General features: G+C 42.8%; 1 protein-coding gene across 4 annotated transcripts in view; it reads left to right on the top strand.

The window, feature by feature from the left end:
- The first annotated feature begins 788 nt into the window (after positions 1-788).
- The window catches only part of FSD1L (fibronectin type III and SPRY domain containing 1 like), an 83,593-nt gene continuing 58,677 nt past the window's right edge, over positions 789-25,704 (top strand). For 2 of the 4 annotated variants that reach the window (XM_073666625.1, XM_073666649.1), the window contains exon 1: positions 789-959. In XM_073666625.1, coding sequence (XP_073522726.1) covers positions 945-959 — 15 coding nt within the window. In that variant the 5' untranslated portion in view covers positions 789-944. The remainder of the gene's footprint in view (positions 960-25,704) is intronic. The other 2 variants (XM_073666668.1, XM_073666675.1) reach the window with 2 other exon arrangements.

Here is a 25,704-nt window from a genome sequence, read left to right on the forward strand (position 1 = left end):
GAAAGCCACATGACGTGTTACATGATACTTTAGCACATGATAATGTAACATAGCTTCTACCGAGTTGCTAGGCAACATCCCGAAAATGTGAGTGCCCGAACGGTTGTAGGGTGACCCTTTCACTTGGTATAGTGAGGCTAAAATATTTGCCACAATGGCGAGTGTGTGGCCAACTGCGCAGCTCTGCAGATCTCAGGTCCGCTTTTAACCCCTTGAGGGTCAGAGCAATTTTTTTTTATTCTAGCTGAGAAAATAGAAGTTGAAAGTATAATTACATCTTACCTACACATGTGAGTGTGGGTAAGAGGTGCTGATGGCTTAGGAATTAGGGGGCGTAATACGCCTGCATAGCCCCAGCTGCCCACAACCCAAACCATGCCACTGACTTGTGGTCATCAATTCCACCTTTGTAGCACCTAGGGGAAAAACTAAAGCAAATTCCTGCAACAAAATCTGCACCATTTGGTAAGGAATCTACAAGTCAGGTGCCAGCTACACGGATGCACAAAAAATATATTTTTGGCTGATTATTTTTTTGCCTGCATGTAATTCAGTCTGATGTTTCTATCCTAGGAGGAGGTTCTGCAGAAAATGGAGCAAACACATCTGATCTGCGCAGCATAATCGTATGTGGTTAAATAGTGATTTATTTGAGGGTCCCTGAAATTAAAAAAAAGAAATTGCCCTCAACCAAAATGGCTGCTTGTTGTCTGACCTAGGGGCGTTGTCTGCGTTCGCTCTCGCTGTGCTCGATGGTGCAGGCAGGCGGCGCTCTGTCTCGGTCCTCCAAGCTGGCTCGATGGTGGCTCGCCTCTCCGGCTGGTCCTGTGTGCGGAGCCTGAGGGGGCGGAGCTGCTGCTGCTCGCTCATCGGCACAAGTCATTTCTCCTCTATCCACTGCACGCATCCTCTGCTACAAAGCCTGGACGAGCCCGGGCCTGGCAATGGACACTCAGAAAGTAAGCGGGACTTGTATTGGGGGCTGCTGCTTAACCCCTGCACTCTTTATCACTAGTAGTGGGCGCGCAGCCTGTTCATTCATTGCTGTCTGGGAGTGCTGCTCTGCAGGGACAATAGATGCAATCGCCTGCAGATGCATGCTGCAATGGAGAGAGGATGCTGGCACATCATGGGCGTGGATCATGTCTGACTTCTCCCTAGGAATCAGTACAGCGCCCCCTGCAGTGGTAGTAGCAGTGCCCCCTGGTGCTGATGCCCTTACCACTGCCTAGCCATCCATTGTCTAGGTGGGGTGTGGGGTGGGTGTCATGGTGGCTGTGTCATTATGTACCAGGAGCAGGTGGATAGTGCAGGCGGCTTAATTATTTACCAAGAGCGTCCTGCAGCTTATGTAATGAGCCATTACTGGATGGGTATACTCGATCTGGTGTATGGCGCTCGCATGCCACTGACGTGCCGTGGGAGCCTTAATAATACCTTTTGAGATTTCTCCTTCACAATGGGCATGGTAGGGGTGTGGCATGGGCATGGCACAGCATTGTGTAGGATAGGGCACGTTTAGGAGAGATCAGAGTGCCCTGCTACAGGAAAGTAGGTGCAAAGCCTGATATTGCTTATGGATCTGACAGCCGGGTCATGGAGGGGAACGATACCATACACTGGTGATGGCAAGGCTGGTATCGGAGTATGCCCTTACCGACTATCAGGCGGTACAAGGAAGCCCATTCATTTGAATGCAAACTGTGCAGGTGCCATGGGCTTCTGCAGTGATTTATAGCAGGTGGACCCTCTAAAGCAAACAATCCATGTGGTTGAATGAATCTGAATTGTATTAAACATGACGGTTGTACTCGGGTATTACAGCCATAGCAGGGTGACGCTATGGGAGACCACCTTGTTACCTGAGGCTATTGATATGTCCGCGATGTGATGAGGGTCGCCAATCACTGTAACCTATTTGTGATTTAACACTAGAGTAAGAACCTTAGACTACGATCACATTATCAGTATTTGGTGAGTTTTTTTACCTCCGTATTTATAAGCCATAACCAGGAGTGGGTATAAATGCAGAAGTGGTGACGTGTTTCTATTATACTTTTCCTCTGATTGTTCCATCCTGCTTTTGGCTTATACTTAGATAAAAACTGATAGTGTGACCGTAGCCTAATGGTGAACAGTTTCTCTGTAGACTGTGACACATCTCAACACCTCATAGTGAACACGCCGTTATTGAAAGCAGCGCAATCTTATAAGATGGTGTGTGAGATAGGGCACTCCATGAGGAGTGGAAGGTCTCTACATCAAACTCAACACTACGTCACTGGTAGGATAAATGTTGGTATTTGTTAGTCTGGCGCTCACTGGGGGTACTTGTATATGAAGTTGGGATTTGTCTACTTGAGACAGTCAAATATATCATTTTATTTATAAAGCCTTATTCAGACATCAGTTTTTTTTCACGTGTGAGAAAAACGGACCAAGTTTCATGTAATTTTCATCATCATGTCATCAGTTTTGTAAAAAAAAAAAAGATTCTCCACCTTCCAAGGCCGGTTTCACACATCCGCAAATCTCCGGTACCAGAACAACCAGTACCAAAGATATCCGTGTCCCGTGTGGCAACCGTATGCTGCATCGGGATCACACGGACGGCACCTGGGAATCAGTGTACAGTTAGCGTTATTCCCAAGCGCCGGGTGCTGAGCGCTGCCATCAGCACCAGCAGGGACAATGATGAGGGTGGTAGTAGTAGTCTGCTCCCGCAGTGTCCCCGCCTGTAAAAATAGGAATAAAATAATAAAATCCATGTACTCCCCTCTCCTAGGTGTCCCCTGCTGTAATCCATGTGACTGCTGCTGCAGAGGAGCCGGGGAGAATGAGCGGCTCCGGAGCTCAGTGAGTGACAGGAATACCGCTCCAGAGCCGCTCATTCTCCCTGGCTCCTCTGCAGCAGCAGTCACATGGATTACAGCAGGGGACACCTAGGAGAGGGGAGTACATGGATTTTATTCTTATTTTTACACAGGTGGACACCGGGAGACGACTACCACTACCCTCATCATAGACTAGTGATGGGCAACCTTTTGAGCTTGGTGTGTCAAAATTCGCCAAAAAACCGAGCATAACTCGGGTGGTGTGTCACTTCGAGAAGAAAAACATAATTGACAGAAGATAGAATTATAGATAGCCTGTTAGCCCTGCAGGCAATTAGGGGTTAACTAGCCTAACTGACCACAAGATGGCACATGTAACTGTCTTTTAGGAAAGGGCAGGGTTAATAAGCAGAAATAGGGGTTATTAAGGATGCACAACAGTAATTGTGCTGAAAAGGAGTCTGCACTATGCTGCAAGATGGCATTACTTATGTAAATTAAGATGGCTGGCGCTATTTCTAATGGCGGGAAATGGCACCCATATCACAGTCCCTCTCCTCTCCCAGCCTCCCCCTCACTTATCTCAGTAATGATGGTCAATTAGAAATCCAGGACACCCCAGAACAGTAGATTGGATGATGGTTGCTGCGGTTATGTGGTTGTTGGTAATGGCGATCACAGGGCCCCCATAGATGCGTATCCCATGGCATTCCGCTGCTCCCTGCTCCGCCGGCTGGAAGTGAGGTCAAAGATCCCCTAACGGCCCGACCTAACCGCAAGTCCCAGAACTAGACGCTCTGTGCCGGAGTTCTGTTGTTTTGGCCTACAGACCTTTGGCACAGAGTGTCTACACTGCAGGAGCCGAGGATGAAACGTCCTTCTCTGCATGCGGCCCCATACTTCTCTGTATGCGGCCTCATGTCGTTGAAAATGGCTACGCGTGTCAGTGCTGAAATTCATGTTATAGGTTCGCCATCACGGTCATAGTCCCTGCTGGAGTTGATGGCTGCGCCGGCAGGGAACCATGATGAGGGCAGTGTTCAGCACCCGGCGCTTGGGAGCAGCGCTAACTGTAGCGCAGATTCCCAGGTGTTGGTACATGTCACTCGGATGACACATGGATGTCATCCGTGTGGTACTTTTTACGGACAGTGTATCCGCAAAAAAAAGGACTTGTCTCTGTGTAGAACACATGGTCTGTGAAAACATGCTGACATGTGCACCGACACATTCATTTCAATGGGTCTGCCTCTGTCAGTGTCTCCGGTACATGTGGAAACTGTCACCACTCGTATTGGAGATACTGACATGTGAAAGAGCCCTAACAGTCAGTGAAAAACTAACTGCACATGAATGGCATCAGAGATCTGCCTGATTTTAAATTTTTATTTATTTATTTTCACGGACCCATACACTTGCATTGCCGATTTTGATCTTACACTCAATATCAATCTAAAATGTTATGAGCCTATATATCAAATTCAAAAGGGAACAATGTACACTGCTCAAAAAAATAAAGGGAACACTCAAATAACACATCCTAGATCTGAATGAATGAAATCTTCTCATTGAATACTTTCTTCTGTACAAAGTTGAATGCGCTGATAACAAAATCACACAAAAATCATCAATGGAAATCAAATTTATTAACCAATGGAGGCCTGGATTTGGAGTCACCCCCAAAATTAAAGTGGAAAAACACACTACAGGCTGATCCAACTTTGATGTAATGTCCTTAAAACATGTCAAAATGAGGCTCAGTCTTGTGTGTGGCCTCCACGTGCCTGTATGACCTCCCTACAACGCCTGGGCATGCTCCTGATGAGGTTGCGGATGGTCTCCTGTGGGATCTCCTCCCAGACCTGGACTAAGGCATCCGCCAACTCCTGAACAGTCTGTGGTGCAACGTGACGTTGGTGGATGGAGCGAGACATGATGTCCCAGATATGCTCAATCGGATTCAGGTCTGGGGAACGGGCGGGCAAGTCCATAGCTTCAATGCCTTCATCTTGCAGGAACTGCTGACACACTCCAGCCACATGAGGTCTCGCATTGTCCTGCATTAGGAGGAACCCAGGGCCAACCGCACCAGCATATGGTCTCACAAGGGGTCTGAGGATCTCATCTCGGTACCTAATGGCAGTCAGGCTACCTCTGGCGAGCACATGGAGGGCTGTGCGGCCCTCCAAAGAAATGCCACCCCACACCATTACTGACCCACTGCCAAATCGGTCATGCTGAAGGATGTTGCAGGCAGCAGCTCGCTCTCCACAGACTCTGTCACGTCTGTCACATATGCTCAGTGTGAACCTGCTTTCATCTGTGAAGAGCACAGGGCGCCAGTGGCGTCTTTGCCAATCCTGGTGTTCTGTGGCAAATGCCAAGCATCCTGCACAGTGTTGGGCTGTGAGCACAACCCCCATTTGTGGACATCGGGCCCTCATACCACCCTCATAGAGTCGGTTTCTAACCGTTTGACACATGCACATTTGTGGCCTGCTGGAGGTCATTTTGCAGGGCTCTGGCAGTGCTCCTCCTGTTCCTCCTTGCACAAAGGCGGAGGTAGAGGTCCTGCTGCTGGGTTGTTGCCCTCCTATGGTCCCCTCCATGTCTCCTGGTGTACTGGCCTGTCTCCTGGCAGCGCCTCCAGCCTCTGGACACTATGCTGACAGACACAGCAAACCTTCTTGCCACGTCTCGCATTGATGTGCCGTCCTGGATGAGCAGCACTACCTGAGCAACTTCTGTGGGTTGTAGAGTCTGTCTCATGCTACCACGAGTGTGAAAGCACAACCAACATTCAAAAGTGACCAAAACATCAGCCAGAAAGCATTGGTACTGAGATGTGGTCTGTGGTCCCCACCTGCAGAACCACTCGTTTATTGAGGGTGTCTTGATAATTGCCAATAATTTCCATCTATTGTCTATTCCATTTGCACAACAGCATGTGAAATTGATTGTCAATCAGTGTTGCTTCCTAAGTGGACAGTTTGATTTCACAGAAGTTTGATTTACTTGGAGTTATATTCTGTTGTTTAAGTGTTCCCTTTATTTTTTTGAGCAGTGTATTATAAGGATCTAATACAATTATACAATATCAAATGTGTCCATGATTTTGAGCAGACAGCTCAGTCAGTGAAAAAAAATCACATGTGAACAGCCTCATACACTATTAGGGCTCATTCAGACGTCCAATTTTCGCTGAGAATCGCAGGGATATGTTCAATTTTGATCTGAGGGTCGGATCAAAATTGGTAATGCAAGGCTATGGATCTGTGAAAAAATCAAACCTCACTTGGTTGCCATCGAAGTACAGTCCGATTTTCCGACTATCACATAGAAGGTGGAGAAACTTTTTTTTTCTTTTCTCCACGTCCGAGAAACTGATAAGAATAATCAGTCAGTTTTTCTCCTACGTGAGAAAAATGGACGTCTGAATGAGGCCTAATATGTATTATTGCTACCCGTGAAAAACATGGCTAGAACTTGTACATGAAAAGCTGACGTCTGAATGAGGCCTATCACTGTGAATGAGAAACGCAGGATATCCTCGAGAAAGCTTTTGTAAAAAGTTTGCTAATTCTTATAATTTCATACTGACATTATATTTATTATAGGAATCTGTTACCAGATTTTTACCATCTAATCTGAAAGCGGCATATGTAGAGGCAGAGATCCTGATTCCAGTGATGTCACTTACTGGGCTGCTTCCTGAAGTTTTGATAATCTCCTGCTGATAAAAGTGATTTTATCACTAGAGGGCAAGTAAACCTGCTGTCATGTAGTCCTCCATATTTCTGAGCTCTGTATAACCCTACACCCACCACTGATTGTCAGCTTTCTGCCTATGCATGGTGTATACAGAAAGCTGTTAATAAGTGATGTCGGTGGGGTTATACAGGGCTCGGTATTCAGAAAACTAGTAGATCTGTAGCAGATAAGACAGTGATTTTATCAAAACTACAACATGTAGCCTAGGAAATGACTGAAATCTGAGTCTCTGACCATACACTATGCTGCTCTCAGAATAGGTAGCAAAAACCTGGTGACAGATTCCCTTTAAACGCTGCACATTTAGCAGTAGTAGAACAGGTTTCCTAATGATTGAGAAAAGGAGCATTCTAGACACTGACTGACGTAAACTCTGCCTGTCACGCATGCTCATTATAGCTGATACAGAATAGTTTCATGTGCTCTGCTATATATATCCAGGCAATGGTATACTGCCCATCACTCTTACCATGAACAGTCCTGGAAACTTGCTGCACTATCCAATTATGCAAGACTGTAACATTTGGAAATACAAAATTGTGTCTTTTGTGTGTTTGTTACTTTAGGGTTAGCCCTCTACCTCTGCTAATAAATACATGTATAATAATGTTTGGGTTGGGTTTCAAAATATTAGCTTTGTAGTAAAATACTAACCTGTTTACACCTGGTTTGTATCAATTGACTTTACTGTGAAGGTAGACACTTTGGACATGCAATCTGTCCTGAGAGATGCTAAACATTTTGATTTAGGGTGATGTGGGTCCACAAACGCGCGTACAAGTCCAGCTCACCAGCACTCACAGGAAATGCAGCCTGCTTGGTCATTGCCCGGGATCCACGACCCTGAGCTACATCAGATTGACCATATAGAGGACGACTATTATTATTATTGCGCCATTTATTCCATGGCGCTTTACATGTGAAAAAGGGGTATAATACAAGAACAATTACAATAATCTTGAACACAATTTGACAGCGACTGGTACAGGAGGAGCGAGGACCCTGCCCGCGAGGGCTCACAATCTACGAGGGATGGGTGAGGATACAGTAGGTGGGGGCAGAGCTGTTCGTGCAGCTGGATGGTGGAGCGGTGGTTACTGCAGCTTGTAGGCTTGTTGGAAGAGGTGGGTCTTCAGGTTCCTTTTGAAGGTTTCCATGGTAGGCGAGAGTCTGATACGTTGGGGTAGAGAGTTCCACAGTAGGGCGGAAGCACGGGAGAAATCTTGTATACGGTTGTGGGAGGAGGAGATAAGAGGGGAGTAGAGAAGGAGATCTTGTGAGGATTGGAGGATGCGTGTAGGTAAGTACCGGGAGACTAGGTCACAGGTGTATGGAGGAGACAGGTTGTGGATGGCTTTGTATGCCATGGTTAGGGTTTTGAACTGGAGTCACTGGGCAATGGAGAGCCAGTGAAGAGATCGACAGAGAGGAGAGGCCGGGGAATAGCGGGGGGGACAGGTGGATTAGTCGAGCAGCAGAGTTTAGGATAGATTATCCAACTCTCTGATCATTTCAGTAGAAAAAGGTTCTCAACTATATTATTACTCATATAAAAACCACCGCTGCAGTTTTTTATGGATCTGTTTTTTTTCCGTGTTTAGCAATAAGACTGAGAAATGTTTTCTAATGAAATGGTCTGAGCGCTGGATAAATCGTCCTATTGGGTTGCCCAAAATTTGCTGTAAAATCCGTCTTCTGCAGAATGATGGGTCAGGTGTTTTTCTGATCAATGCTTTGGGTATCAGATGTTTTCTCCATAGGCTTCCCTACAGACTTGATAAAACACCAGAAAAAAAAATGCATGTGCAGAATGTTATATAACATGCTGGTAACAAATGTTAAGAAAAGCACTTGAAACGCAAGCAAGAATTTAAAATATTGCTGAACGTGTGGGAAAAAAAACAGCAACGAAAAAAATAAAATTATAAAAAGTATTTACATTTAGATTAAAGTTTCATTTGGATACCGGCATCTTCACCGATTTTCAGCACTGCTCCAGTCCTGCGACGCCATCTTGTGAGCGCAGCTTCTGACTGGCCGGAAGTCACACGCTCTCAATACAAGTCTGAGAGGCAGAACGAGGCCAGAACGGGGCTCTCATAGACTTGTATTGTAAAGTGACCTCCGCACAGCTCCATGAAACACTGGAGCTGCAGACAGGTCACTTTTCACCTAAGATGGACTTGAGCTGCTGCAAAAATGGATGAAAGCAGTGGCAGGTGAGTATGAGACAGGGGGCAGGGGACTTGCATTTAGCCATGCACTAAAACCTGCTGGAGTGCTGCTTTAACTGGGCTACAGATGTTGAAATTCTAGTGGGCTTGTGCTTCTCAAGTTTGAAAAGTATCCCCTATCAATGGGATTGGGGATAACTTCTCGATAGTTGGTACCCCCACCGATCTCAAGAACGCTGTGTGAATGGAATGCAAGTCAATAATGCGCACTGCTGTTCCATTTATTCTTCTACTAGTGCCGAAGACCGGACGAGCGCTGCACTTGGCTATCTCCAGTGGTTCCATTAAGAAGGAATGGAGCTTTTGTGCGGATGATCGACCTCATCTCCATTCACATGGGTTCTTCAGAGCTCCGGTTCTCAAGATCAGTAAGGGTCCCAGCAGTCCGAACCTTAGCGGTTGGGAACTTATTCCCTATCTATTTAATAGGGGATAGCTTTTAAATTTGAAAATATCCCTTTAAGTAAAAATAGCATCCAATTAAAATAAGCAAAGCTGCAATATAAAGCATGGAGGTGTTGCAAAGTAACAATGTGATCCTCTGAAAAGACAAGTGGTGCGTTTTAAGAGGACCTTTTACTACTTTTTGCATGTTAGACTGCCTATCTTATGATAAAGTGGCTGAAGAGCTGAATAAAATGTTTTCTTTTTTAATATTTCTCTTCTCTGTTGTGGAGATATGGGCGACTTAAAGATCATGACAAATCAAGTGCTGCTCTGGTGACTCTGGAATTTAAAGCGCACCTGTCAGCAGGATTGTCCTTAGTAAACGACATACACTGTCAGGTGGGCGCCGTTACACTGAGTAAAATGATACCTTTGTTGATGAGGTCCCTCCAGTGTTTTTTTTTATAATCTTTATTTTAGTTTCTGACATAATGATATGCTCTTGCTTTGGGGCGGCCTTTAGAGAGGGGCTCTATCTGGTGCTCTCATTATGTTTTTCTATCTCTGGCCTCTGACAGATCACTGTGCTTTCAGTGACCTGCCTACTATTTTAAATACTGCCTTTGTAATTTCTCTGCGAAAGTGAAATTTACATGCACCAAAATGGCCACCGCCCGCGCATGCACAGTAGCATCTCTTGGTTGCTGAGAGCAGCATTGCGGTGGCAAGGGGAGGTGATCGCAGTACTCACCTCCTCTTCCGGCCTCCAGCACTGTCTGCCGCGGCTTCCCGGATGTTGCCATGACGACCCGATGTCGTCATGACAACATCCGGGTCACCAAACAGCAGTAAGATAGTTTGGTCATGCGCTGTGCATGACCAAACGATCTTCTCCCTGTGCAGCGCTGACAGCCTGCATAGCACAGGTATGGTGCTCCATTCCTGTGCTATGCAGGTGATCAGAATAAAAAAAGTGAAAGTCCCATAGTGGGACAAAGTATAAAAGTAAAAAAAAATAAATAAATAAATTGTAAAAATATAAAAAAATATAATCCATCAAAAATAAAAATATAATGTACCGATCAATAAATATTATGAAAAAAAACAAAACAATAAAAGTACACAGACTTGGTATCGCCGCGTCTGGAACCACCTGACCTATAAAACTGTCCCACTAGTTAGCCACTTCAGTGAACACGGTAAAAAAAATAAATAAAAAGAAGCAAAAAAACAATGCTTTATCACCATACCGCCAAACAAAAAATGGAATAACACGCGATCAAAAAGACGAATGTAAATGAAAATGGTACCGCTGAAAACGTCATGTTGTCCCGCAAAAAACAAGCCGCCATACAGCTCCATACAGCTTCATCAGCCGAAAAATAAAAAAGTTATAGCTCTCAGAATAAAGCGATGCAAAAAAATATTTTTTTCTATAAAATAGCTTTTATTGTGTAAAAGCGCCAAAACACAGAAAAATGATATAAATGTGGTACCGCTGTAAACGTACTGACCCGAAGAATAAAGCTACCTTATTAATTTTACCACACGTGGAACAGCATAAATTTAAAAAAAAAAAAAAACAATTCCTGAATTGTTGGTTTTTGTTTATTCTGCCTCCCAAAAATCGGAATAGAAAGTGATCAAAAAATGTCACGTGCCTGAAAATGGCACCAATAAAAACGTCAACTCATCCCGCAAAAAACAAGCCATCACATGACTTTGTCGGCCAAAATATGGAAAAATTATAGCTCTCAAAATATGGTGATGCAAAAACTAGATTTTAGAAAAAATGTGTCTTTTAGTGTGTGACAGATGTCAATCATAAAAACTCGATATGATTCTGGTATCACTGTAATCGCACCGACCCGAAGAATAAAGTCGTCTAATCACTTATACCACACGAGGAACGGCGTAAAAAATAAACTCTCGGGTTAGGGTTGTGCTAGGGTTAGCGTTTGGGTTGAGCTAGGTTTAGGGTTAGGGTTGGGATTTTTTTCAAAAAAAAAAAAAAATGACGATATGGCGACTAATGTTGAGCACAAGTGCTCGCTACTTGAGTTTGCTTCGGGTACTTGGGTATGCACTGAGTATCGCGGGTGCTCGAGTCTCCGCCCCATGTGCTTCGCGGCCAAAAAATCCTCGCGGGGATTGCCTGCCATGCACGAGCGATCCCCGATGTTTTTTTTTGTTGGTGTCTAATAACCGTGAAACATGTGGGTGGGGACTCGAGCATGTCACTCGAGCACCCGTGATGCATGGTGCATACCTGAGTACCCGATGCAAACTCAAGTAGCGAGCACTTGCGCTCAAGACTAATGACAACTTATTCAATATGATGACCTAATGTTATAAAATTCTGTGTCGTACCTCTGGGTTCAAAATGTTCACTATACCCCTTGATAAAATCCTTGAGTTTAAAATCTTAAACTAAAATCCTTTTAGTTTCCAAAATGGAGTCACTTGTGGGGGGTTTCCACTATTTAGGCACATCAGGGGCTCTCCAAACGCGACATGGCGTCCGCTCTCGATTCCAGCCAATTTGGCGTTCAAAAAGTCACACAGTGCTCCTTCACTCCTGAACCCTGCCGTGCGCCCAAACACTGTATTTTCCCCACATATGGGGTATTGGCGTACTCAGGAGACATTGCACAAAAGTTTTTGGGGTCCATTTTCTCTTCTTACCCTTGTGAAAATAAAAAAATTGGGGCTAAAACATCATTTTTGTGGAAAAAGTTAGATTTTTTTATTTTCACGGCTCCATGTTATAAACTTCTGTAAAGGACTTAGGGGTTCAGGGTGCTCACCACACATCTAGATAAGTTCCCTGAGGGGTCTAGTTTCCAAAATGGTATTACTTGTGGGGGTTTTCTACTGTTTAGGCACATCAGGGGCACATCCGCTAATTATTCAAGCAAATTTTACATTCAAAAAGTCAAATGGCATTCCTTCCCTTCCGAACCCCGCCGTGCGCCCAAACAGTGGTTTTCCCCCACATATGGGGTATCGGCGTACTTAGGAGAAATTGCACAACAAACGGCATGGTGCAATTTCTCCTGTTACCCTTATGAAAATGCAAAATTGGGGGCTGAAAAACATTTTTGTGGGAAAAGTGTGAAAATTTTATTTTTACGGCTCCATGTTATAAACTTCTGTAAAGGACTTGGGGGTTCAAGGTGCTCACCACACATCTAGATAAGTTCCCTGAGGGGTCTAGTTTCCAAAATGGTGTCACTTGTGGGGGGTTTCCACTGTTTAGGCACATCAGGGGCTCTCCAAACGCAACATGGCGTCTGCTAATTATTCAAGCAAATTTTACATTTAAAAAGTCAAATGGCGCTCCTTCCCTTTCCGAACCCTGCCTTACGCCCAAACAGTGTTTTTTCCCCACATATGGGGTATCTGCGTGCTCAGGGGAAATTGCACAACAAATTTTGGGGTCCATTTTTTTCCCTGTTACCCCTGCGAAAATAAAAAAAAATTGGGTTTAAAATAATGTTAATTGTTAATTTTTTTTTCTCCCACATTCCAAAAATTCCTTTGACGCACCTGAAGGGTTAATAAAGTTCTTGAGGGGTGCAATTTTTGAGAATGGTGTCACTTTTGGGTATTTTCTGTCATAAAGGCCCCTCAAAATGACTTCAAATATGATGTGGTCCCTAAAAAAAAATGGTTTTGTAAATTTTGTTGGAAAAATTAGAAATCGCTGGTCAACTTTTAACCCTTATAGCTCCCTAACAAAAAAAAATTTTGGTTCCAAAATTGTTCTGATGTAAAGTAGACATGTGGGAAATGTTATTTATTAACTCTTTTGTGTGACATATCTCTCTGATTTAAGGGCATGAAAATTCAAAGTTTGAAAATTGCTAAATTTTCGCCTAATTTCCGTTTTGTTCACAAATAAACGCAAGTGATATCGAAGAAATTTTTACCACAATCATGAAGTACAATATGTCACGAAAAAACATTGTCAGAATCAGGGGGATCCGTTGAAGCGTTCCAGAGTAATTACCTCATAAAGTGACAGTGGTCAGAATTGTAAAAATTGGCCTGGTCATTAACGTGCAAACCACCCTCGGGTGTAAAGGGGTTAAGAGATTCAAAGGTCTCCCATTTAGCCGCCAAGTACCACTGACCTGGAGTCCTGTAAATCGATCTGCTCAGCTCAACTTGTAAGACCTTGCCCCTTCATACGAAGACATCATCATACAGGGAAAGGAAAAGCCAACACCCCCAGAGAAGGTTGGGAAAAGCTTTTTCAGTGTGTTCTGGTGAGACTGGTGTCTTATCTCATCACACTAAGATTTCCTCACTCACTGCACTTACTGTCATTACAAGTGCTGAGAGAGGAGAGCTGCTCTGTAATGTCATTACATACAAGACTTTACATCTATCCCAGGTATCGGAATAATGTATTGTACGGGACAAACGCTGCACGTGCCATTATATTAATTACTGCTTGCACGCTGCAGCTCTCCTTTCCCTGTGATGTAATGACATTACAGTGCCGGGAGCGTAGATCTGCAACAGAGAACAGTGATGAAGATGATCGTGCGAGCAGCGTTGGTTCTGTACAAAACTCTTAATCTATCCCCAGGCATTGGGACATTATTTACGGATACCAGAGAATGATCCAGAACGTTTGAAATATAGCTTAACTCTCCTCTTCTCCTAGTGCTGTCGAGTGCAGTGAGGATATCTTGTGTGATCAGGTTTAGACATGTCATTGTTACTAAAGATGAGCGAACCCGATTTTAAAAGGCTGGCGTTTGCACCGGACAGTTAGTGAGCGGTGCTAAACACCGAACACCGACTTTCCCAGGAAGTCCGTTGCAATGTTTGGAGTTCCGGAGAGAGGGTTTTTTTTCTCCTTACCCAGACTCACGGTTTGGGTCTCCATTGTTTTCAGTTTGGTCGGGTCTGAACTTTGGAATAAAGTTTGGGTCAGGTACCAGAACCTGAAGTTCAACAGGTCCTCTCATCCCTAATTGTTCAGCAGATCACATTGAAAAAAACTGTACTTACCTCCCCTAGGGTGTTTTTTTTTTGTTTTTTTTTCCTCTATGATACTGCCTTCTTAGGATTGGGCAACAACATAATGGGAAAAAGTAAATGCCCTCAGAAAAGAATATATGTTAAAGAAGCACTCCCATTCAAGTTTTTATCCTCCTTAATACGGTATATTGCAATCATCATATTATATGGCACAGTGTACTTACAATTGCTCATTTTGCCTTTCTACCCAGTCAGTTATTCTCTTTTCTCTGCTCTATGTAGAAACAAGAAGTTTCTTGTCCCTGCATTTATCATCCCTCTCTTCAACCCCTGACCCAGCTTCTCCGCTCCTCCCCCTACCATAGACTTTAGGGCTATGTTCACACTAAGCATTTTTTTTTGCGTTTTATGCACATTTTCAGCTGCTTTTTACAGTACCAGCAAAGTCTGAGATTTCAGAAATCTCATGCACACAGCTTGGGTTTTTTTCTCCTTGGTATTTTGTGCTTTGCGTGCTTTTTTTGAACAATAGAGCATGTCACTTCTTTCTGCGTTTTTCACCCATTGAAAGCAATGAGTGGTGCAAAAACCACTGAAAAAATGCCTAGTGTGAGCGTTTTGCTGCATTTTTATTGGAAAAAAAAGCAAGTACAGCAGTATGTGAAACCCGTTATTTATTTATTTTTTTTTTTTCTCCCAAGTTTACCATCATGTCTTGGTCACCTAAGATGAACAGTACTTGTGTGAAATTGAACAATGCATGAGCAACTCCATGGCAGACCACAGTGTGAAAGTAAATAGTGTCCTACAAACACAGTGCACTGCCAGTGTCTTAGGTAAATTATCCCTGAACAATTTACCGCCACGCTTACATTTGTAATGTCTTTTTTTCATGAATATGTCTTGCATTGCTGACCTGTGTTCATTATTCTGTGATAGAAGCAAAGCTGAACTTTGGGATCCTAAGAGACACCCCAAAAACCGCCACAAAAAATGCACCAGAAACAGACCAAAACCTGAGTTTTTGACACTGCTTCTTTCCTGCCTAGAGAGCAGATTTTGCTGCAGAAAACCCCCCCACCAAAAGCTCCCTGTGTGAACATACCCTTGCAGTGACACATGACTTGTGCACAGAAAATGAACCTCCTGTTTCTACATAGAGCTTAGAGGAATCAGCTAGTCCGTTTTTAGTCACGTAATGTTATGGACATAATGGAAACAGAAGAATTAACTGGGTAGAAAGGCTAAATGAGCAATTGTAAGTACACACCCCCATGTACTTAATAGACTTCTGTGTCTATACTTGTTCACGTACTGATTGGTGACTGGTTCATTTAGCATTATGTGATTACCCTATTTATTACATTGATGCTTGACCATACAATACAAGCAATTGTTACCATCCACCTTTCGTGTCTCCCCCATTTCCTCATAGATTGTAAGCTTGTGAGCAGGGCCCTCTCTCCTCCTGGTTTCTGTTGATTTAGGTGATTATTGTTATTCTGTAATGTCTTTTTATTGTCTGTAAAAGTCCCCTCTAAGGCTATGTGCCCACGATGCAGAAATGCTCCGGATTTTTCCTGAGCTTTTCTACATCTCCCTGGCAGAAAAAACGCATGCGGATTGAACATGCGGATTGAACATGCGGATTGAACATGCGGATTGAACATGCGGATTGAACATGCGGATTGTACATGCGTTTTTCCTGCCAGGGACATGTGGAAGTGAAGCTTTCTTCACATGCATTTCCACATGCGGGTTGACAAGCGCTTTCCAAGCGATTTTAGCATCACTTGGAAAGTGCTTGACAACTTGGTCACACTATATAAATCCATGAAATCTTCATGGATTTATATAGTGTGACCGTAAAGAATGGTAAAAAAATAAAAAATAAATCTATACTTACCTCTTTGGCCCCCCGGAGTCTTGATTTGATGCGTCTCGGCTTGCTGGCAGCTCGCGGTCCACCGTGATCTGCCGGCAAGCGAAGACAAGCACACCGGGGGCCATCAGAAGGTAAGTATAATGTTTATTTTTTATTTTATTTTTTTTTTTTTTACAGGTACTATGGTACCCGGGTCCGGAGGAGAGTCTCGTCTTCTCCAAACCCGGGTACCATCCGCACATTGAAACGCATGCAATTTTCATCTACAGATGCAGTGATGCGTAATCCAAGCGTTCCAATGCAAGTCAATGGCGGTGAAAATGCAGCACTTCCGCAAAATAATTGGTAGTGCTGTGTTTTTTTCCACAATGATAATCCACAGCGGAAATTTTTTCCCAGAGCCATAACTTTTTATTTTTTGGTCAATATGGCCATGTGAGGGCTTATTTTTTGCAGTTTTTTGTGTACTGGAAAACAGCGCCATTTTCCGAGACCCTTAGCGGCTCAATTTTTCGGGATCTGGGACTTGGTAAGGGCTTATTTTTTGCGCACTGAGCTGACGTTTTTATAGATACCATTTTGGGGTAGATCCGATGTTTTGATCGCCTGTTATTGCATTTTACTGCAATTTTGCAGCGACCAAAAAAACGTAATTCTAGCGTTTAGAATTTTTTTCTCGTTACGCCGCTAACCAATCGGATTAATTATTTTTTTATGTTGATAGATCGGGCGATTCTGAATGCGGCGATACCAAATATGTGTATGTGTTTTTTTTTTTTTTATGTTTTATTTTAAATCGGGTGAAAGGTGGGTGATTTTAATCTGTTTTAGATTTTTAAAAACATTTGTTTAAAACTTTTTACATGCTTCAATAGGCTCCATAGGAGACTAGAAGCTACAGTTGCCTGATTGGCTCTGCTACATACAGGTGATGAGCAGATCGCCTGTATGTAGCAGATTTGTTCACTTGCTATGAGCGCCAACCACTGGGCGGCACTCATAGCAATCTGGACATGACAAACACAGGGGTCTGCTGTAGCCCCCATGTTGTCATGCCAACCCATCGGTGACCCGGGTCACCGATGGGCGGAGTTAGTGACGCGCTTCCGGCGCTGTTAAATGCCAGTGTCAGAGATTTACAGCGGCATTTAACTAGTTAACTGCCGCGGGTGGATCGCGATTCCACCCACGGCTGTTGCGGGCACATGTCAGCTGTATAAATCAGCTGACATGTGCCCGATTCATTGCGGGCTCCGGCGCTGATCAGGGGGTACCAACGTGGTGCGTACTATTACGTACCACGTCGGAAAGGGGTTAAAAACTGCACTTTGTGTTATCTTCGTCTAATATATAAATTGTGTTTTGTGATCTGAAACATTTAAGTGTGACAAACATGCAAAAGAATAAGAAATCAGGAATGAGGCTAACACTTTTTCATACCACTCTATGTATCAAGCAACTAGCACTGAGCAAGATCATGGCTGCTTTTTTCCCCCGAAACAGTCTCCCACCTGTGTATGCGTTGCCTGTGGCATTGCCACGGAGCAGTTGCAATATCCGCTGCAGCTCATAGACAGCTGTGGATCTGTTTTTGGGAGACAAAAAAAACAGCTATGGTCTTAGAATAAAGGTGTTGTCCAGAATTCAAAGTGCCCACGATGCAGAAATGCTGCATATTTTTTCCGCATCTCCCTGGCAGAAAAAACGCATGCGAATTTTACATGCGTTTTTCCTGCCAGGTAGAAGCGTTTGTCAAGCGTTTTTGCATGCATTTCTGCATGCGGGTTATCAAGCACTTTTCCAACTGATTTTAGCATCACTTGGAAAGTGCTTGACAACTTGGTCACACTATATAAATCCATGCAACCGGCATGGATTTATATAGTGTGACCAAGTAATAGTTAAAAAAATAATAAAAATGGTAAAAAATAAAAAAAATAGTAAAAAAAAGCAACAAAAAAAGCATTATACTCGCCTTCTGATGGCCCGTGGTCTTCTCTCTGGTGCGTCCGGTCTCTTGTACGGCTCGCGGTGGTGTAAAAGGACCTTCCATGACGTCATTTAGTCATGTGACAGGTCACGCGAACGCCGACATCAGCGATCGCGTGACCTGTCACATGACTAAATGACGTAATGGAAGGTCCTTTTACACCATCACGAGCCTCCGGGGAGCCAGGACACACTGTACAGGAGACCGGGGGCCATCAGAAGGTGAGTATAATGTATATTTTTAATTATTTTTTTTTTTAACAGGTTCTATGGTACCTGGGTCTAGATGAGAGTCTCCTCTTCTCCAGACCCGGGTACCATCCGCACATTGAATAGCTTAATATCCGCATGTTCACATGTAGTCATGCGATTCAATGTAAATCAATGGCGGCAATTACGCCGCGTGTCCGCAAAAATAATGGACATGGTGCGGATTTTTCCGCAATGATAATCTGCAGCGGAAACAGCACATGCGGATTATCATTGGGGACCATGGGGCATGTATTACCAAGTGTCTTTTAAGCATTTTCGCTGTGGAAATTCCACAACAAAAATGCTTGAAAAACGCATAGTGGGCACGCAGCCTTACAGAAAATAGTCAAAAAGGGGAAACAAGACTTGCATTAGTATATGATATATAAATATGTTGGTTGCTGTCACAATTTCAAATTCTAAAGAAAATAAATTGGGTAGAGTCAGTGTATGGTCATTGATCATTGTAAAATACAGTCAAACATCATTATAAAATGTCCAATAACTGGGCTGAAAAAAGACAAATGTTCATAAGGTTCATTCTGCTTCTTATTCCCTGGCCAACTTTGGCTCATTTAGCTTATGGCAGGAGGGTGGGGGGAAATATTAATTCTTGACCCTTCAGATACAGTTGGTTGAATTCCCTGGATCACAGTATTTCCAGACTACTCAATTATACATACCATTGCTTGTAATGGAAGCCCCAGTTCACTCTAAACCTAGTATTGATTTTGTTTTTACTACCTAATGTGGTCGGACAATCTCAGATTGAGCTTTCTCTTAAGGCCACCATAACCATCAGATGGTTGTTGGCCAAACGATGGTTCAGCCAATTGTTCAGCCGGCAGCTATCTTGGCTGGATCTCCCATACAAAGGAGCGCTCGCTTTGCTGAGTGCCACTCTGTTCTGTATGAGAAAGCTGCTGCCAGACTTCTCTGGCAGTGGCTTAACTCCAAGAGAATAAAAGGATAGTCAGTTTGAAATTGAACATTTTTGGGCATTAGTGACTGGGGCACTATTGATACATTTGACATGAACAGTGGAGAACTAAATAACTGAATTTTAAGACCTTCCAGATGTAAATGAAAATATTGCTTAGGTCAACCACTTTCCATGTTCCTTATTTTGGCACGTGAACATCTTGTTGCTACTAGCCGGAATAGAGCCACAACAAAGGACACAACTCAAACTGCCCCATCCATGGTTGACCATAGCCAAGTGTGTGGCCAGCTGTAACTCGCCAGGGTAAAACCAGCGCGTGAAAGCTCTTGTTTTTAGGTCTGGGGAACACTGTAAGCTAAGTGCACAGATACAATGCGCAGTTCACATTATTGTGCCCGTATAGAAAGATGGGTACCCCCTGAAAGGGAATGCAAACTGGGTCCAAGTTTAAGGTTCCGTCTGCCTCATTAAACGTAATGGTGCCATTGGCGGCATGTCTGAATTCTGGTTTTCCTTTTTGAGGTGTTCAGACAGAATCGCTCAGATGGAGTGATGAAGGCACTGATATACGCAGTGTGAGCAGCCCCAAAAGATTACCTTTTACCTGAACTCATGGCTTAATCTACTCTGTTCCCTTGTGTCTCATAATCTATAGGAGCTTGGCAGACTCCTTACACTGTCTTTCTGTGTGTGACTCGGGCTATGCAAGCTCCATTACATATAAAATGTGAGCTAAGTAAACCTTAATTTCCTATATTCTGTCAATTCTGACTTGTGCTGTATCTACAGGATGTTAAAATATGGTGGGAGAGCTTGTTAGAACCTGTGTGTATATAGCAAACACTAGGGCTGGACCTACTTCATATGACAAGCAGCCCATGCAACTAGAAACTTGTTGCTGCCACCTACACTTTGTATTATTTTTTGTTGAGAAGGCAAACTGGCTTGTGAAGTCTACAGTCATTTGTCCAGTCCTGATTGACAGAAGTGGATTTGCAATATACAGGCAGTCCCTTGTTTTTCAGTTAGGTTCTGTAGATTTGGTCGTAGCATGAATTTGTATATAAGTTGGAACAGGGCCAGAAGAAAACCAACTAATACTTCTAAGTCCACGACACTGTTTGCTACCCACTGTCCGGTCCTTGTCTTTGCACTGTAGCATGTTGTATCTCTTCACTATAAGTCAGGACTTCTGGCCACGTACAGGCCCCGGAGGTGTTGTAAGGTTGTGACGTCAAGTCTTGTGCCCCAACCTCTCTTGCCGGCTCGCTGATCGTCATCTGGTCCTCTTCTCTCCATCGTCACCTTTTGGAAGCTTGCCACGTCCAGGTCTCAGAGGTGACTGCATGTCATAAGTTCACAGCGCACATCATGACATCACGACCTGACAACAAGCAGTGATCTCCGAGGCCTGGCTGCGACTGGAAGTTCTGGCCTAAAGTTGAAGAAGCCAGAGTTGCAATGGTGGAAAGAAGAGGACCCGATGGTCGGCTGGAGAGGTGAACAAGTGAGTATTTTTTATTCTTATAATTTACATCTTACGTTTGTAACTATGAGTTGTACAGGGACTGCCTGTACATGAATTATATATAGTGCACAGTTTTGTAGACACATTACACTTTCATCTGTAATAGCACCCATGTTGATTCTCCTGTGGCTGGAGAGTAGGTCCACCCCCAGTAGTGGACGTCCATTACTTCCTGGCTATTTCCTGACAACAGGAAATGAAGAGACCAAAATTTCAGATGAGTGATTAAAAAGGCTGGAAGAATTGAAATTTACCCTGCAAAGTGGAGTTTTCTTGTATTGATATGGATGAACTAATGATTGGGAGATGTCTATTTTTTTATTTTCAATTTGTGGAATAATGCTTTTTGAAGGAAATTAGTAACAACTTAATGTAATAATAATGTCACTCTCCAAAACTGTTTCAGATAATTGAGCAGCATTATCATAAACCACTTGGGAATAATTTTAGGAAGTTGATATAGCATGTCCAGTGACAGGCCTACTTTAGCACAGATTTATGGCATGTTGTTTGGATAGGCGACAACTATTCAAGTTGGGAATAACTCTTTAAGCAGGATGTTCTTAAAGAGAATCTGTCACAAAGTTTTTACTACCCAATCTGCAAGCAGCATAATGTAGAGAAATAGCCTGATTCCAGCGATGTACCACTTACTGGGCATCGTACTGTAGTTTTGATAAAATCACTGTTTTACTGGCAGGAGATCATCACTAGAGGACTAGTAAACCTGGTACCATGTAGTCCTCCATATTCATGAGCTCTTTCTAACCTCTCCCAAAACACTGATTGGCAGATTTCAATGTACACTGTGCATAGGCAGAAAGCTGTCAATAAGGGGTATGGGCGGGGTTGTACAGAATCAGCAGAGCTGGTTCATCTGTATTACATAAAATAGTAAAGAAAGTCATTCTTTGCTGGAATCGGAGTATCTGCCCCTACCTCATGCTGCTTTTAGAGGGGATAGTAAAAACCTGCTGACAGATTCCCTTTAACAGGGGCAATCTGTTGGCAACCTTGCTTGTTTGTTATCCATAGTTATGCTGAATGTGAAATGAAGCAGTTGTGAATCCATTCTTTACCAATAACTTTTGACCGAGACCATTCCTACTTCCAAATTCTCTAAAATAGCTTCACTTATTCTTCCTTCAGACAAGAAATGTCACATTTGCATTATGTTATCAGAAAAGCCAGTTGGCAAATAACACAAGAAATTATCCTAGATTTGCCAAACTGACCAGATTAGTCATTGTGACTGGAGATGTAAGGGGCGCTTGGAGTAATTCAATTAACATGCTCATCTGCCATAGGGAATAAATCCATTTTAATCTCGCTTGCATTAAATAGGGGTCTCTTAAAACCAGTATGTGTTAGTCATTTGCTGTTCTTCAATTTCCTATCTCAATGTGACTGGATGTACTACAACAACCCCAAAAAAATACTAAATAGCAAAGTTAGCAGTAGGGAATAAAAAAACACCCCTGTAAAGAATTGATGACTACAAGTGCATCTCACTAAATTAGAATATCATCAAAAAGTTAATTTATTTCAGTTCTTCAATACAAAAAGTGAAACTCCTATATTATATAGTCATTACAAACAGAGTGATCTATTTCAAGTGTTTATTTCTGTTAATGTTGATGATTATGGCTTACAACCAATGAAAACACAAAGGTCATTATCTCAGTAAATTAGAGTAATTAACAAAAAAACACCTGCAAAGCCTTTCTACGCTTTTAAAAAGGTCCCTTAGTCTGTTTCAGTAGGCTCCACAATCATGAGGAAGACTTTGCATATATAGGCAATAGAGTGGCTCAGTGGTTAGCACTGCTGCGGACCTAGGACAATTCCCACCAAAGACAGCACCTGCAAGGAGTTTGTATATTCTCTCCGTGTCTTAGTATAGTGATGTGGAATTAAAGGGAATCTGTCACCCAGTTTTTGCCATTTAATCTCAGAGCAGCATAATGTAGAGACAGAGACCCTGATTCCAGTGATGTACCCCTTACTGGGTTGCTTAGTGTGGTTTTGATAATCTCTTGCTGATGAAAGTGATTTTTATCACTACAGAACTAGTAGTCCTCCATATTCACGAGCTCTGTATAACCCAGCCCCCACCACTGCTTGACAGTTGTGTGAGCAGGGTTATACAGAGCTCAACATTCGGAGAAATGTTAGGTCAGCAGCAGATAAAACAGTGATTTTATCAAAATGACAGCAAGCAGCCCAGTAAGTGGCACATCGCAGATAAAATAAAAAACCCAGCGACAGCTTCCCTTTAATGGTGCTATATAAACTATTAAAAAAAATAAAAATAAATATTTCTGTATATATAACACACACTGGCTTGCGAAAATAATAATCAGATTTGAGTGTGATGCATCAGCACTAAATAGTCTAAGTGAAGCGAACAAAATATAGGCATAAATTAAATTTATCAAATAACTAAAAATTGGCATGTACATATGCATTCTCTCCTTTTGCAATGAAGCCCCTTAAAATTTCTGGTGCAAGCAATTACCTTTTATAAGTCACATGCTTAGTGAAAGGAAGTCCACCTGTGTACAATCTAAGTGTCACATGGTATATACCAGGGCGTTGACTTTGGAGTCGGAATCGGAGTCGGTAGTAGTTCAATGCAGTTTGTGGGGAATATTTTTTCATAAGAATTTGGGAAAGGTATGAAATGTCCTATAAATGTCTGTCCTATTCCTGATCTAAGGGTCTAGACTTTTAGCTGACGTGAATCTGTGCTACAGTAAATTTATCACTTAAACATGAGCCATGTATGAGGGAGTCATGGAGTCTGAGTTGGGAGTCTGTGTCATGGAAATTTAGGAGTCGGAAGTTTGGCTTACTGACTCCACAGCCCTGATATATACACACATTTTCTGAAAGTCCACAGTGGCTGCAACACCATTAAGCAAGAGGCACCACTAACCAAACACCATGAAGACCAAAGATATCTCCAAACAGCAAGTCAGGGACAAAGTTGTTGAGAAGTATAAGTCAGGGTTGAGTTATAAAAAAGAAAAAAAAAAAAAATATCCCAATCTTTGATGATCCCCCTGGAGCACCATCAAATCCATTATGATCAAATGGCGTCAAATCAAATAGTGCAACACCCCAAGAACACCATTCCCACAGTGAAACATGGTGGTGGCAGCATCATACTGTGGGGATGTTTTTCGGCAGCAGGGACAAGGAAAATGGTCCAAATCGAGGGGAAGCTGGATGATGTGAAATACACGGATATTCTTCAGCAAAACCTGTTTCAGTTTGTCAGTGATTTCAGACTGGGACGGAGGTTCACCTTCCAACAAGACAATGACCCAAAGCAAACTGCTAAAGGAACACTCCAGTGGTTTAAGGGAAAACGTGTAAATGTTTTGGAGTGGCCTAGTCAAAACCCAGACCTTAATTCAATTGAGAATCTGTGGTCAGACTTGAAGATTGCTGGTCACCAGAGGAAACCATCTCACTTGAAGGAGCTGGAGCAGTTTTGCCTTGAGGAATGGACAAAAATCCCAGTGGCAAGATGTGGAAAGCTAGAGACTTATCCAAAGCGACTTGCAGCTGTAATTGCCACAAAAGGAGGCTCCACAAAGTACTGACCTTAGGGGGGTGAATAGTTATGCACACTGAAGTTTCAGTTACTTTGTCCTATTTGTTTACTTCCCAATAAAAAGAAAACCAAATGTTCACAGTTGTAGGCATGTAGGAAATTCTAGGTTGTGAGGTAGCAAAACATGGAAAATGCCAAGGGGAGTGAATAGAAAAGCCACTGTGTGGGTGTGTGTATGATATATATATATATATATATATATATATATATATATATATATATATATATATATATATACACAGGGTGGTCCAAAAGTAGGTGGACAGAAAGTGTAATAAGGTTATGAAGGAGGAGTTCATACTAAATTGCAGCCGTCTGTCTGGATCATCCTCCAATAAACCATGAATTAGACGTGGACGATAAGCTTTCCACCCAATAGATTTCAGGATTCGCATGATAGAAGCTCTTGAAATTCCCAATTCCAAAGAGGCTCTTCTGGTGGACTTTTTTGGACTCTGAACAAATGTTTCAGCAACAAGTTGTTTATTATCTTCTGTACAGACTGTTTTGGGTCGATGAGTTTTTGAAGCATTAAGGATTGAGCCAGTGGCATTGAATTTGTCACGAATGCGGTAAATGGTTTGTCTCTTTGGGGCTTGAGTACCAAATGTTTCAACCCAATTTGCTGAATTATCTGAAAAGAAAATAGATTTGGGGGAAATCTATTTGTGAAAACTAGATCTGTGAAACTGGCTCAGTTGCCATTAGCAACCAATCAGATTCCACCTTTCGTTTTCCAAAGAGTCTGTGAGGAATGAAAAGTGGAATCTGATTGGTTGCTAAGTGCAACTGAGCCAGTTTCACTTTACACCATGTTTGATAAATCTCCCCCTTCATAAGATTTTTCTGTATTTTCATGACTATGAAAATTGTACATTCACACTGAAGGCATCAAAACTATGAATTAACACATGTGGAATTATATACTTAACAAAAAAGTGTGAAACAACTGAAAATATGTCTTATATTCTAGGTTCTTCAAAGTAGCCTCAGAAGCAGAGGTGACTCTTGGTCTTCCTGTCCTGGGGCGGTCCTCATGTGAGCCAGTTTCTTTGTAGCACTTGATGGGTTTGCAAAACCCATCAAGTGCTACAAAGAAACTGGCTCACATGAGGACCGCCCCAGGACAGGAAGACCAAGAGTCACCTCTGCTTCTGAGGCTACTTTGAAAAACCTAGAATATAAGACATATTTTCAGTTGTTTCACACTTTTTTGTTAAGTATATAATTTCACATGTGTTAATTCATAGTTTTGATGCCTTCA

This window comes from Phyllobates terribilis, unplaced genomic scaffold, assembly GCF_046119375.1.
Source record: "Phyllobates terribilis strain yellow unplaced genomic scaffold, ASM4611937v1 Scaffold_1__5_contigs__length_1240528914, whole genome shotgun sequence".
Lineage (NCBI taxonomy): Eukaryota > Metazoa > Chordata > Amphibia > Anura > Dendrobatidae > Phyllobates > Phyllobates terribilis.